Consider the following 13,516-nt stretch of genomic DNA (forward strand, 5'->3'; position numbering starts at 1 on the left):
AGTAAACACAATTAAATTGTAGAAGTAGACTGCCTTTTAAAAAACTATCTTAGGTAGGAACAAAAAAAGCTAGTGATACAGAGAAACTATTATTGACCATTGCTCATGGTTAAAAAAACTAAACAACCCGTAATCATTTTAAAGTAAAGGTTTTCAGCCACCGAGGTTTGTTATGCACTCTTGTGGGCTTGTTTTCTGGTTAACCCGTATTGACATATTCACAAAAAAAAACCTTACAAAATCAAAGACTACTTGTCACCATGTCTGTCATGCATCTTAGGTCATGACTTGACCACTCCATATCCATGCAGCCTCAGCCCTCTACTACACTTAAAATTGAAAACTGCATTATTAACTATGAAGAATAAGGATAGTTGCTCATAAAAAAAAAATTAAAGAATACAGAAAGTACATATAAATTCAATATGCAGCACAGGAAAGATAATATTTCACCTAAATAATACCAGGTCAAATGCAAATTGTTCACTATCATATACATAACAAGGTTGTCTGAATCAGAAAGGACCTACCTGAGTTATTTTATTACCAAGTGGTATTGTTAGCTTCTTAATGTTATTTGTCTCAAATAGCAATTAAATTCCATATTCCATACTATACCACCACAGAAAATGTCTGTATTTGTAACACGGTTACACTAGATCACCATGACAAAGTGTAAAGGTGCCAAGTGTGTGGATGGGTGGCCATACTAGTGTATTACAATAACTGCAGCCTATATATCAAATCATCATCCCACACATCCAAGCCTAGTTCACCCCAAATTATAAAACAAACAAGTATGCAATGTCCTACAAACCAGCTCCAATCAATCAGCATAACATTGCAGCTATAAATTTGCAAATCAAATAACTCGGGATTAATTACAAACATCACATACCTACTTCAAGTTTTTAACCTTTTCAGATAAATCTCCGATCATAACTTCATTATCCATGTTTAACGTTTTCACACCATTTTCTAGCTTTGAAACATTGTCCTTCATTCGCTCCAACTTCAGTTCTGTTTCCATTGTATAAATTTCCAGCTCTTTGAAAGTTTTATCCATTTTCTCCATTTCCATATCCAACATTTGTTTCTCTATCTCCTCCATTTGTTTCTCTGGTTCAACCTCTGAAATAAAATAAAATAAAATAAATAAATAAATAAACCTTTACAAAGAATGTTTTGTAAGGAATTATCCAACTTTCATTGACATATTCATATAATAAAGGCCATGAAATACAAACATGATGAATGTGGTCAACATAATAAGGGAAGGTTAACTCATCTTCACAATACATAACATTTTCCATGCTTCCATCACAACATCCCATGTGTCAACATAATTCACTAACATTTTGCACTTCGCTTGCACATTTTCTAAATATGGAATCAACATAGGAGATGATAACAATCAGGAAAAACACTATCAATAGCATTCATTAAAGCAAGGTCCCTGTCGCTTACAATTACTTGTGGATCACCCTTAAAGGTCATGAATAATCCTTTAAGTCTTTTAGGGCCCAAGTAAAATTAGATTCTTGTTCACTAGATATGATTGCAAACCCAACAGAGAAAGTCAACCATGTAGATGTCACCCCACTATCTCAAGTAATGGCAATTGATATTGTTGGTTTTGTAGGTGGTATCCATCAAGAATACAATATTAAATGCATTCAACAATTTAATGGAATCGGGATGTGTCCAAAACAGATCACTAACCACCTTAGATTTGTCTTCACATCTACTCCGATGGATGTAATTATCACGATCTAACAACATCATCAAGTGTTGTAATTCAGGTCTTGAATCTGTCAACGATCATTTATAAGTGTATCTTGCATTATAAACTTGTTTTATCGTTGTGACATTACACTCATTATTTTTATTCAGAGTGAGTAGAATATTTGCAGGCTTGACTTAACTCTTAGACATATCAACAAGCAAGGAATGTTTATAAGATTTTAACCTCCTAGCAAATAGGTGACCAACAAGCGTCTAAGACACATCGTGGTTATGATATCCGCAAATTACCTTCAACATCCAACCATCTCCATTACTAATTGGTTTGTCTTTGAGTTTAAATGGACAATCACATTTTTCTTGTGCCAGAAACACTAGGTTGAACATCAGATTTATACTTCCTATACTTACCACCCCTTTCATAGCCTAACAATACATATATTTTCCTCCCAGGTTGATAAGTAGCTTTGTCAGATCTTATAGTGACAACAATAAAACCAAGATGAAATGTTATCCCTCAAACCCACTAAATCAACTCATCTCGTGTTGAAAATATCTTATCAGTCGTAAAATTATTTGTATAGTCTCTGTCACACATCTCATTTATAAAAGAAGAGAAATTTAAGATGAAATTTGAATTTACTTGGGACTCCATGAAAGTCAAAGGGAGATCATCCATCTTAGATAACTTTAACCACATATAATCTAACATTAGTATTCAATACCATTTTTTTCAAAATAAAAAATAATAATAAAAAGAAAATTAAAATATTTGTACAACAATAAAATAAATATAAAAAAAACATAAATAAATAGTAAACTATAAAAAAAATACCAATTCAAACTAAATAAAATTAAAACAATAAAAAATAAAAATATTCATTGAAAAACAAAACAATAAACCATAAATAAATAGTAAACTTAAACAAATAACAATTAAAACATAGAAAAATATAACAATAAAAAATACAAAAATAAAAAGAAATATTCATGTAACTAAAAATTAAATATAAAATATAAATAAATAATAAATGAGCATAAGTATTAAGTTATTACTCAAACTAAAAAAATTACCAATTAAAAAAACAAATCTTTGTATATTATCCGAAAGTAAACTTCCGATAAAATACACCAAAGATAAACAATTGAAACAACACAACCATGACATTTGTTTTCCCCCTACCCAATGTCTTCAAACCTCATGGTTGCAAACGTCACGGACAAAGAAAAAAAAAAGACAAAACATGCACCTCACAATATATTGAATTCCTTAAATCTCTGCACTATACAAGTAAATAAAACCAAAACTGGGAATGGACATTCCAGATGTCCACATCCGGAAGAAAATGGAATCAACACACCACTTTTGAAAATGATAAATACCGGGAGTCGACATCCGATTAATTTTATTTTCAGATGTCCACTTCTAAAAGAGTGCGACAGGAAAATATCATTTCCGGACAGTTAAAGACCGGAAGTTCACATTCGATTACAAACAATTTCGGATGTCCACATCTGAAAATGTGAGATTTTTTTGTTGCTTCGGAAGTCGACTTCCATATATGGGTATTATTTCGAGAAATCATCACAGTAAGTCGAATGTCCACATTCATAGAAAATTAAAAATCCAATTCAGTTTTTTTTTCATCAAACATTTCACTACCTCAAATATAAACTTATCATACCAAATAAATCACAATCAGACATTGCAATGCGTACCTTTTTTCTGAAATGAAATGAATCAAGGTTATAGATAGTGAAATAATAGTGGACCCGACACCAACTAACGGATGAACTGCAACATCCACTTCATTACAACAAGATACAAAAAAAAATTATTTTAAACTCTACTATTGAAAGTGAAAGGGCGAGAAACACTTGGGGTGCAACGAATCCATATATACCAAATACTATCAATTAATAACTTTGTTAAGGCAATCAACTAACTCTAGAACTTCATAATTATTTAATTATTACGTTACCTAATTCACTTTTTCATTTTAATCTGAACACTTTTTTATTTTAATTTAATTTTTCAAGGGAATAAATGAAAGAGCACAAATACTGTCAATTAATAACTTTGTTTAGACGGTCATCTAACTCTAGAATTTCATAATTGTTTAATTATTACGTTCATTTTTTTATTTTAATTTAATTTTCAAAAACATAAATGAAAGAGTATGACTCTTTAAAGGTGCAGAAGAAATATTGGAATGCAGGAAAAAACACCCTTGATTTTCTAATAGGCCAAGCTAGTCCAATCAACGCTATAAATGGGCTGAAATCCTTTTTTTGTACATGACTCAATCAAGAACTATTTAAAAAAATATTTTTCAAAATCTAATTCTGAAAAATATTGTAAAATGTATAATTTAGAATTAATTGTTGGTAACATCCAAAAGTACTTTTTTGTTACATAATGATATTTCTAAAATAATTTAAAGTATATTAAACAGATAGTCGATTCAATTTAATAATTATTAATATATCTTATTTTTTATATAACAAAAAGTATAGTCTTAATACAAAAAAAAAAATAGTTTTATTAATTTTATTGATGATTGAGATAACGAAACAAGTGTTTAGCATTTAGGATTTAGTAATAGGTAGAAAATTATAATAATTTATAATTATTCCAACTTTACTCATATTTTAGATTCACTTAAGAGCTTTGACAAAAAAATAATTGCATATTAATACTATTTTTTCTCTTTGTTTGATAAATTTAAACTATTAGTAAAATTAAAAAAAATTAACAAAAATATTTTTTTAAACGATTTTTTATTATTATTCTAAAAATAAAATATATTACATTAAAGGGACTGTTTACCTAATTAATATCATAATATTTATTCAGAAATAAAACTTTTAAATATTTAAGCAAGTCCATTATAAAGAGACCTTTTTCTTTTGGCAAGGGTATTAATGGATTGTTAGTAAATTAACAAAACTTAATTTCTTTTGGCTCAGAATGATAGAGTCAGTTTTCACATCACAATATTGCTTTCATTTTCATCATCAATTTCATTTCAAAACTTTCTAAACTAAATAAAAGATATAGACATTGTACGGACCAACCAACCTTAAAAAGTAAACACAATTAAATTGTAATAGTAGACTGCCTAACCAACTTTGTTTTTATACCGAAACAAAAAGTTTTATAATTTTCAAAATATTTAAATACATTTTTAAAAACTATCTTAGAAGGTAGGAACAAAAAAAGATGGTGATACAGAGAAACTATTTATTGGACTATCTCATGGTTAAAAAAAATTAAACAACTCGTAATCATTGTTCAAAAAAACTGAACAACCCGTAATCATTTTAAAGTAAAGATTTTCAGCCACTGAGGTTTCTTGTAGGCTTATTTTCTTGTTAACCCGTATTGTATCATATTCACACAAAAAAAAACCTTACAAAATCAAAGACTACTTCACCACTCCACCATATCCAGCCTCAGCCCTCCTCTGCTCCACTTAAAATTGAAAACTGCATTATTAACTAATGAAGAATAAGGATAGTTGCTCACAAAAAAAATTAAAAGAATACAGAAAATACATATAAATTCAATATGCAGCACAGGAAAGATAATATTTCACCCATATAATACCAGGTCAAATGCAAATTGTTCACTATCATATACATAACAAGATGCCTGAATCAGAAAGAACCTACCTGAGTTATTTTATTACTAAGTGGTATTGTTAGTTTCTTAATGTTATTTGTCTCAAATAGCAATTAAATTCCATATTCCATACTATAATGTCTGGATTTGTAACACGGTTACACTAGATCACCATGACAAAGTGCAAAGGTGACAAGTGTGTGGATAGGTGGCCATACTAGTGTATTACCAATAACTGCAGCCTATATATCAAATCATGATCCCACTCATCCAAGCCTAGTTCACCCCAAATTATAAAACAAACAAGTATGCAATGTCCTACAAACAAGTACCAATCAATCAGCATACATTGCAGTTATAAATTTGCAAATCAAATAACTCGGGACTAATCACAAACATCACATACCTAGGCTTTACAACCTTACTAAGCTTTTCAGTTAAATTTGCAATCATAGCTGCAGTATCCTTCTCTGATGTCGTCATGTAATCTTTGAGCTTTGATAACCGCTCATTTATTTCCCCCACCAGCACTTCTTTGTCCGCCTTCATCATAGCCTCCAACTTTAATAATTCTTCCTTCTTTTCCTTCAATTCCTTCCTTTCCCTATCCAGCTCCTTCATTGCTCCAGTCTCTGAAAAAAAAACACAAAAAATAGTAGCAAATAAAAAAAAATTAATTCCTCTTGTTGTTTATAAAAATAAAAATAAATAAATTACCTTTTAACATATCATCATTTTTTTCCTTCAAAGCTTCTATGACTTTGAAATACTGAGCATAAATGGATTCAATCCTCTCTTCAAAGACCTTCATCTGCACATTCATGGACAAGTCATGACCTTCCAATCTCCTTTGAAGAGCATTTATACGATCACTGCACTCTTTCAGCTGAGTTTTAAGATTATCATATTCCATGCCTGTCTGGCTTCTGAGTCCGTTGCAATCCCTCACACAACACCTCACTGTTTCAGGGGACGAAAACGAAAATCAAGAGACGAAAAACATAATTAACCCTTATTTCAATTATTTCTCCTTACACATCATCCTTATCAGCCATTATTTTTTCTAAATTAATCCGAATTCAATTTTCTAATACAATACATACATTACCAAACCAAATCAGCAGCAGCCACCAATTGAGCAGCAGCAACACACAGCAACAACGAAATAAATTTCAAACAGTAAACCAATTCAGCAGAGCAGCAGCAACACACAATTCAGCAGCAAGACACATTTCAAACGAACCCAATTTCAATAGCAAATCAATTCAGCAATCAACACCAATTCAGCAGCAATACAAGCTATTGTAGATTCATACAAAGCAACAAAAATGAAATATTTCATTTTTGTTTTCTTACCTAGCACAACTCTGAATCATAAATTAGTGTGTGTGGAGATTATTTTCAACATATATCCAACTAACCACAAAATTCGTTAGCCACAAAATTTAATAATAAACATACAGTAAAAGCTACACTGAAAGTGCATCTCTATCTTTGTTTCTTGTTTTTTTATCGAATGTTTCAGTGATATGCAATTTGCTGACACATTAAGGAATCATCCCATAAAATGTACTGTATAAAGAATCACCTTATAAGATATACTATGATTCACAATTTCAGGTAGAGAAATATTTATAATTTTTTTTTAGTTTTGACATGACAACTAGTCTACCAGAACAAATCTCAAGTTAAAACCAAGTGATTTGTTCTCTTTCAACACCAATGTTTCATTTCAAATTCATAAGTATACGCTTACGAATTATATACAATTTAAAATTTGATAATTCTGTTACCATACGAAAATACATCTTGATAGACTAAAACAAGAAAATGCTTATAAATTATTAGCAACCTCAATTCTTAAATGGTATGCTTATATGCTTGACACATGTTACCCAAAAAATTTATAACAGTAACCTAGTACAGAACTAATTAGTTTCTGCTAGCTATATGAATTGAACGTTATCTTGAGATCAGAACATAAACTTAGGAGATTAACGAGAAAGGTTACTGTGATGAAGATGAAAGGAGAGAATATTCATCTGGTGAGCGTGAGAAGGGGGCGAAGAAAATGCCCCGTTATATCCGCACCATGCACACTAGTTGTCTAAAAAGGTTCCATGTTGAACAGAACAATCTCCATCCCTAGGCACCAGTACCAGTACCACTTACACTTGATACTCATCATAATCATAATGTTGTAATGAAGAGAGGACAAGGAAATGCAATCACGGAAGCATCACAAATAATAAATATATTCTTTTTTCATAATTTTTAGAACCAAACCAAAGTCAACAATATTAGCAGGAAAGTAGCAGTACACTTTGAACAAAATGTCATACCTCTCTTCCGTTTGTTCCCATTAATAACAAGATGATGGGGATTGATGCACTTTGGAGATAAAATTCTGATGGAATTGACTCATAAAATATGATAGATTGCAACTGCATGTTAATCAAACTTCGAACAAAATATTAATATCCTCCACAATATCCTAAACACCCAAGCCCAATAAGATAAAATCCGCTTTCTTGTGTTTTGGATTGGATTCATACCTTCTTCTTTGTCTCGTCAATTTACTCTACAACCCATCATGCTAAGTTTAATTAACTAAAACTACCGCTTACTTGATTACTTGATTTTTTTAAATGCTTTCAGCAACCACTTATTAAATCACCATGCCTATATACTCACTGATTCACAATAAGACAAAAAAAAAAGCAGAGTCTCACAATAAGAAAAGATCAAACAAGCATTTGTAATGAAAATTGGCAAATTGGCAGCAGGTATAACATATTTAAAAATTATGCAGACAACTTCAAAATAAATGAACTAAATGAAAAGCAATTGACTCATTTCAATCCAAAATGTAAATCACGAGCTTAAAAGATTCTGCCATACCATACTCAGACTACAAATCAATTCAATCATGAAACAGACACAATAACACAACACAATTGACTCATCATACACAATAACATAACAATCCATAAACACATTGAGAAAAGCAATTTATGAGTATGTGAGTATGTTTCTTGGTTATCAGTAATTATGTATGCTCGCTTCTCATTCAGACAGGTTTTCTCTTTTTTAATTTCTGTTTTTCTGTGACCGGAGCTCTGGTTCTGGTCTCCCAACTTAATATTAAGTATTCTGCTTGTTTCAGGAGAATGGAAACTAAGGGGATCAAGCTCTATGATGCTGCAAAAATTTGGGCGCTGAGCAAGTTTATTCGGATTGTTGTGTGGTTGGCTTTGTGGAAGGTGAAAGAAGTGTAGGTAAAGTGCTTAGTAAGCAAGCATTTTCACACTCCATCTCAGTGGCTTAATTGCAAAATCGGATGGGGCAGCAAAAGGGTTCTTTGGAGAAATTGTATATGAGCATTCATGCCAGAAATATTTATCTGTTCCAAGGAATCAAGGTTTGGTTTCTTTTTGTAGGCTTTCTTCCACTGAGTATTTTTGATGTGGTATATTCGATTAGAATGAATTAGATTGGATTTTTTTTTAATGTTAAATGCTATTTCCACATTATCTGAGAATCATATATGTATAGCAACATTTCCATAACAGAAAGTGTTGACACTAAAGGAAGTTCGGGAGATGGATTTTCTTTACAAGGTATATTTATTGATATGAAGTTAATATCAATATATATTGTGTCAACTATGCTTATACATGTTTCCATTTGCCACATTGTTTAGATGATTGATGAAATAATGTGTGATTATATTCTCACTAGTAGTCCATGTTCTGCCTATTTATTTGTTGTCATTATTTGTTGTCAGTATCAAAATATTCTTTACTCTTCTCTGTTGTTGAACTTAGTTTTGTACATTATATATGGCTAGTGGCTACTATGGTATTTGTTCACTACATAAATGTTGAGAGAATATCATGATGTGGCATTAAGTATAATCTTTTAGTCATGTTACAAAGTATTAACTATATATGGGGTGATACAAGTTACTTGGAGAATATTTCAGTGGTATGTTTTTAATGGTTTTCTGTGTGTTCAGTGCTTGAAAAATTATGAAGGAAAATAGAGAGGAGTGTATTACTTATAAACAGATGAAATTATTCCAGTCCTGGGTACAAAGTTGTTTGTTAAGGAAAATAGGGAATACAAAGTTGTTTGTTAAGGAAAATAGGGAAAAGAATAACAAGAAAAGTCTAAGTGTTCAAGAGGCCTTGTGTTTTCCAAGGCCTCAGTTCTGAAATTCTAGCCCTCGCCCCTCTCCATGATTTCCTACACTTAGATTCTTTCTCCACACAACCCACTCACATTCCTTCCCTACTGCCAGATTGGCAGTTGGCAGGTGTACCACAACTCCTTCTCCTTACATATTACAGTCACCTTAGTCAACTTGGCTTCAGGTTCTCATCACTACCTGATTTGGCTGTCTAGTCTGATATTCTTAACAAAATAAGATTAATGATAGCGAGTTTAAAATAGTGGCCATGGATTTAGAAATTTTTTAGTGTTAGCTAAATACTTATGATGATTCCTTTCATTTGTTTACTGATTTTGAATGTTAATACAGACATATTATCACCTTTGATTTTGAAGGTGGACTCTATTAATGAGGATAAAACTAAGGAATTATAAAACAAAATCTGTACAACAATTAGTTCCATTACTTATTTAAATTCATCAGAAATTCTAAATATTAGTGCTTGAAATAGCAGGGTTGGGTTCTTGAGTTTACCACAACACTGTATGTGGTATTTTCATGTGGAAATCAGAGTATTCCAAGAGCAGTGGTGTTTGACAATAAAACTAATGACCATTTGCTTTGGTGGCTAGTGGAAGAAATAGAGCTTAAAGGATAACAATTATGAATTTTAAGAAGTTGTGATTAAGTCGGGCTTAGTTGTTTTTTTTTTTCATTATTTTTGGTACTAATCCTGTCATTCCCTTATATGTACAGCAGAAGAAGACTTTTGAAGGGGAAGAAGGGAAACTGAATCCAGGAAATTGAACTTAGTAGAGATGCCATTAGAAGGTTTGTCTATGTTGGGATGACCTGCCATTATCACAGGAAGGTGATTTTGTAGAGATTTTACATATTGTTTTTGCAAATGGAGGAATTCAACTCCTCTAAAATGTTGGGGTACTACACCTGTAGAAGAAATTCTCTGTATCGTAGGAAAAATGAAAGTACAGTACTTCATTTCCTTGATTCTCTTAATAGTTAATTTTAACTAGGTGGCAACGGGCCAACCCAACAGATTTTATATAATTACACAACTTCATCCAACAGAATACATCAAAATACCAAAATCGAAAAGAACCATCAGAATACAGCTTCCTCAAAATTTCAGATCTAATCCAATAGAACAATCAATTCTTCCATTTCACTGATCCAGTCCATTCACGCTCAATCAAACATGAAATAAAAAACAGAACAATCAATTCTTACATTCCACTTATCCAATCCAACCATTAGCAAAATCGTGACAAACACAAAGGGATTACCAATTGAGGTTAGAGTGGGAATGAAACCAGTTTGTTTGTTGCAACCAAGATTATCGAACTCGCGGGTTGACTCGTAAACCCGTACGAGTCTGCGAGTCATGACACTGTTGACGAGTTAACTCGCATATAAACTCGTTATTTGTCAAACTCGGAGTAAACTCGGAGTTAACTCGCTGACTCGTACCAGACTCGTGAGTTTGAGAACGAGTTACCGAGTTCAAAAAACGGGATGAAATGACAGAAAAATATGTTGTTGGCATTCAGATTTTAAGCCCAAATTAAAACCCCAACGACTCAAATCGAAAATCCAATTGTAAGCAGAGATCGAGACCCAAATCCCAAACGGAAAACCCTAATCGAACGTTGACCTATTTGAGTTTGATCTTCATTACCTTCGACGCCGTAGCTCCGCTCGTCCACGTCGCAGTTCCGATCACTTCGCGTCGCAGCTCCGTCGGGTCTCTGGTTCAGCGGCGTCACTGCTCCCTTTTCTTTTCCCTCTTTCGTTGTTCCCTCATGCGTACGCATTCCCTTCTTCTCTTTCTCCTTTTACTAAACATTATATCTTGCTTTTATTTTTCCATTTATTTTTTTTATTTTTCTGACTTTCGTGTTTCCTGCTGTTACGCGTGCATATATATATATATATATATATATATATATATATATATATATATATATATATATATATATATATATATATATATATTTTTGCTTTAATTTCTTTTAAAATGTTCGTTTATCTTATATTTGAAGTCGTGTTTTAATATTTTAATTTATTTATTACATAAATATATCTTTTAATGCATTTTTTTATAAAATACATATTTTATTTTATATATGTATATTGTGTGATATATTTTTTATATATAAATGGTAATATATTAATACGTGATAATAATATAATATTATTAAGTTAATATATAAAATAAATTTATATTTACTAAAAATGAAGTGAATAAATAGAGAAGAGAAATCCTAGATAAACAAAAAGAAAAAAAGATAAACAATTTTATAAAAAATAAGTAAAAATAATTATTAATTTTAAAAAAGTTAATAAATTATTATATTGGAAAGGGTAAAATCGGTATTGTAAAATGTGGATATAAAAGAGGAAATGTTTTTTTATATATTGTTTTATATATATATATATATATATATATATTATTATGTAGTTTTGTTTTTTATTTTATTTATTGTATTTCTGGTTTTTTAGAAAAATAAATAATTTTATTTTAGTCGATTGAAACTGGTTTACAATGTCTGGAAGTGGGATTGGGACTGGGAGGACTTCAAATTCTTGTGATCCTAATGTTAATGCATCTTCACTTGCTAGACCTTCTTGGCCTATAAGTAAAAAGGCTATTGGAGTCAAAAAGTTGAAGTTATTTATGTTTTGTGTTTTGTATTAATTAAATGTTTGTTGTAATTTGAACTTATATAACAATCATGTGTGTTGAACTAAGTTATTTTACAATTATTGAACTACTGATTACTATTTACATTAATGTGTGGTGATTAAATTCTAAATTGATATGATATTATATACAATTTTTCATACGAAGTAGGGGTGTAGTAGACTCTTACGAGTCTACGAGTCGGGTCTACGAATCGAGTCTATGAAGCTCTCACGAGTTTAAGTAGACTCTCGAGTTTGATAACCTTGGTTGCAACTCTGATTTGTCTTGGGGGAAGCGGAGAGTGAAACCCTAACCAGAAATTGCAACGGTGGCCAAGGATTCTGATGACACAACACGACAATGGGATGCAGGCTCCAATGGCGATGATGCACGATAAAGGGTTTGGTTGTGAAGGGGAACCAACGGTGGATGAATCGTGTGCGACGTTTAGAAGTTGTGGGTTTCGCCTCTAATGGATGGTGATTTGGGGAAGAAGAAATTGGTTGGAGGGTTTCGCAAATCACCTCTAATGGATGGCAATTTGGGGAAGTAGTGTTAAAGGGATATGTTTGTCATTAATTTGCCTTAAGAATGATTTTGTAATATCTAAAAAAAAATAAAAAGTTTTAATATGAATAAAGTAATTTTAAACATGGTTCCCTGTAGTCTCAAGTGGACTGCGAATGGCCACGACGTGGTTTCAAAAGTGTGACTCAAAAATACATATATTGAACCATAAAAATGCGGTTACTGTTACAGGCCTTTGTATTTGTAATTAATTTTCCTTCACAGTCATTTTATCATCTTAATAAAAATAACAATTTTTAATAGCAATAGAGTATTTTTAAACATGGTTCAACCTCATTCTGAGTTACATGATCTGGTTCATCAACATTTGTGTCATTTCCCGTAGGTTTACTAATAGAATCATCCATGATTGCTAAATCCTATTATAGAAAAAATTTGAAATCCTAACGAGTAACACAATTGATTCAAATTACAATTCACTCATCATACATAACAAACACTCAAATTACAAATTGTCATAATATTTCTAATATAAGGTCTCCAAAGGCTAAAATACCCAATTATAATTCAAAGTCAATAAAGGCTAGCTAGTTTTAAAATATTTAAATTAAATGTAATTTAAAATATTTAAATTAAAAATAGTTTTAAAATATTTAAATTGAAAGTAATTTTAAAATATTTAAATTAAAAATAATTTTCCAATGTTTAAATTATTTTTGTTTTAAATATTTAAATTAATTAT

At 31.0% G+C, this 13,516-nt stretch overlaps 1 protein-coding gene across 2 annotated transcripts; it reads right to left on the bottom strand.

The window, feature by feature from the left end:
* Window positions 1–4,967: 4,967 nt before the first annotated feature.
* Window positions 4,968–11,435, bottom strand: LOC114172035 (centromere protein F-like). 2 transcript variants are annotated; one of them, XM_028056769.1, is made up of 4 exons: window positions 11,239–11,435; window positions 6,086–6,328; window positions 5,775–6,000; window positions 4,968–5,232 (listed from the first exon to the last, which is right to left on the bottom strand). In XM_028056769.1, exons 1-4 carry the CDS (start codon window positions 11,372–11,374, stop codon window positions 5,220–5,222), a joined length of 618 nt encoding a protein of 205 aa, XP_027912570.1. In that variant the 5' UTR covers window positions 11,375–11,435; the 3' UTR covers window positions 4,968–5,219. The 2 variants fall into 2 exon arrangements, with proteins under 2 accessions (XP_027912570.1, XP_027912571.1); XM_028056770.1 differs by having other exon boundaries at window positions 4,968–5,244.
* Between the last annotated feature and the right edge of the window lie 2,081 nt (window positions 11,436–13,516).

The sequence above is a fragment of the Vigna unguiculata genome, unplaced genomic scaffold (assembly GCF_004118075.2).
Source record: "Vigna unguiculata cultivar IT97K-499-35 unplaced genomic scaffold, ASM411807v1 contig_477, whole genome shotgun sequence".
Lineage (NCBI taxonomy): Eukaryota > Viridiplantae > Streptophyta > Magnoliopsida > Fabales > Fabaceae > Vigna > Vigna unguiculata.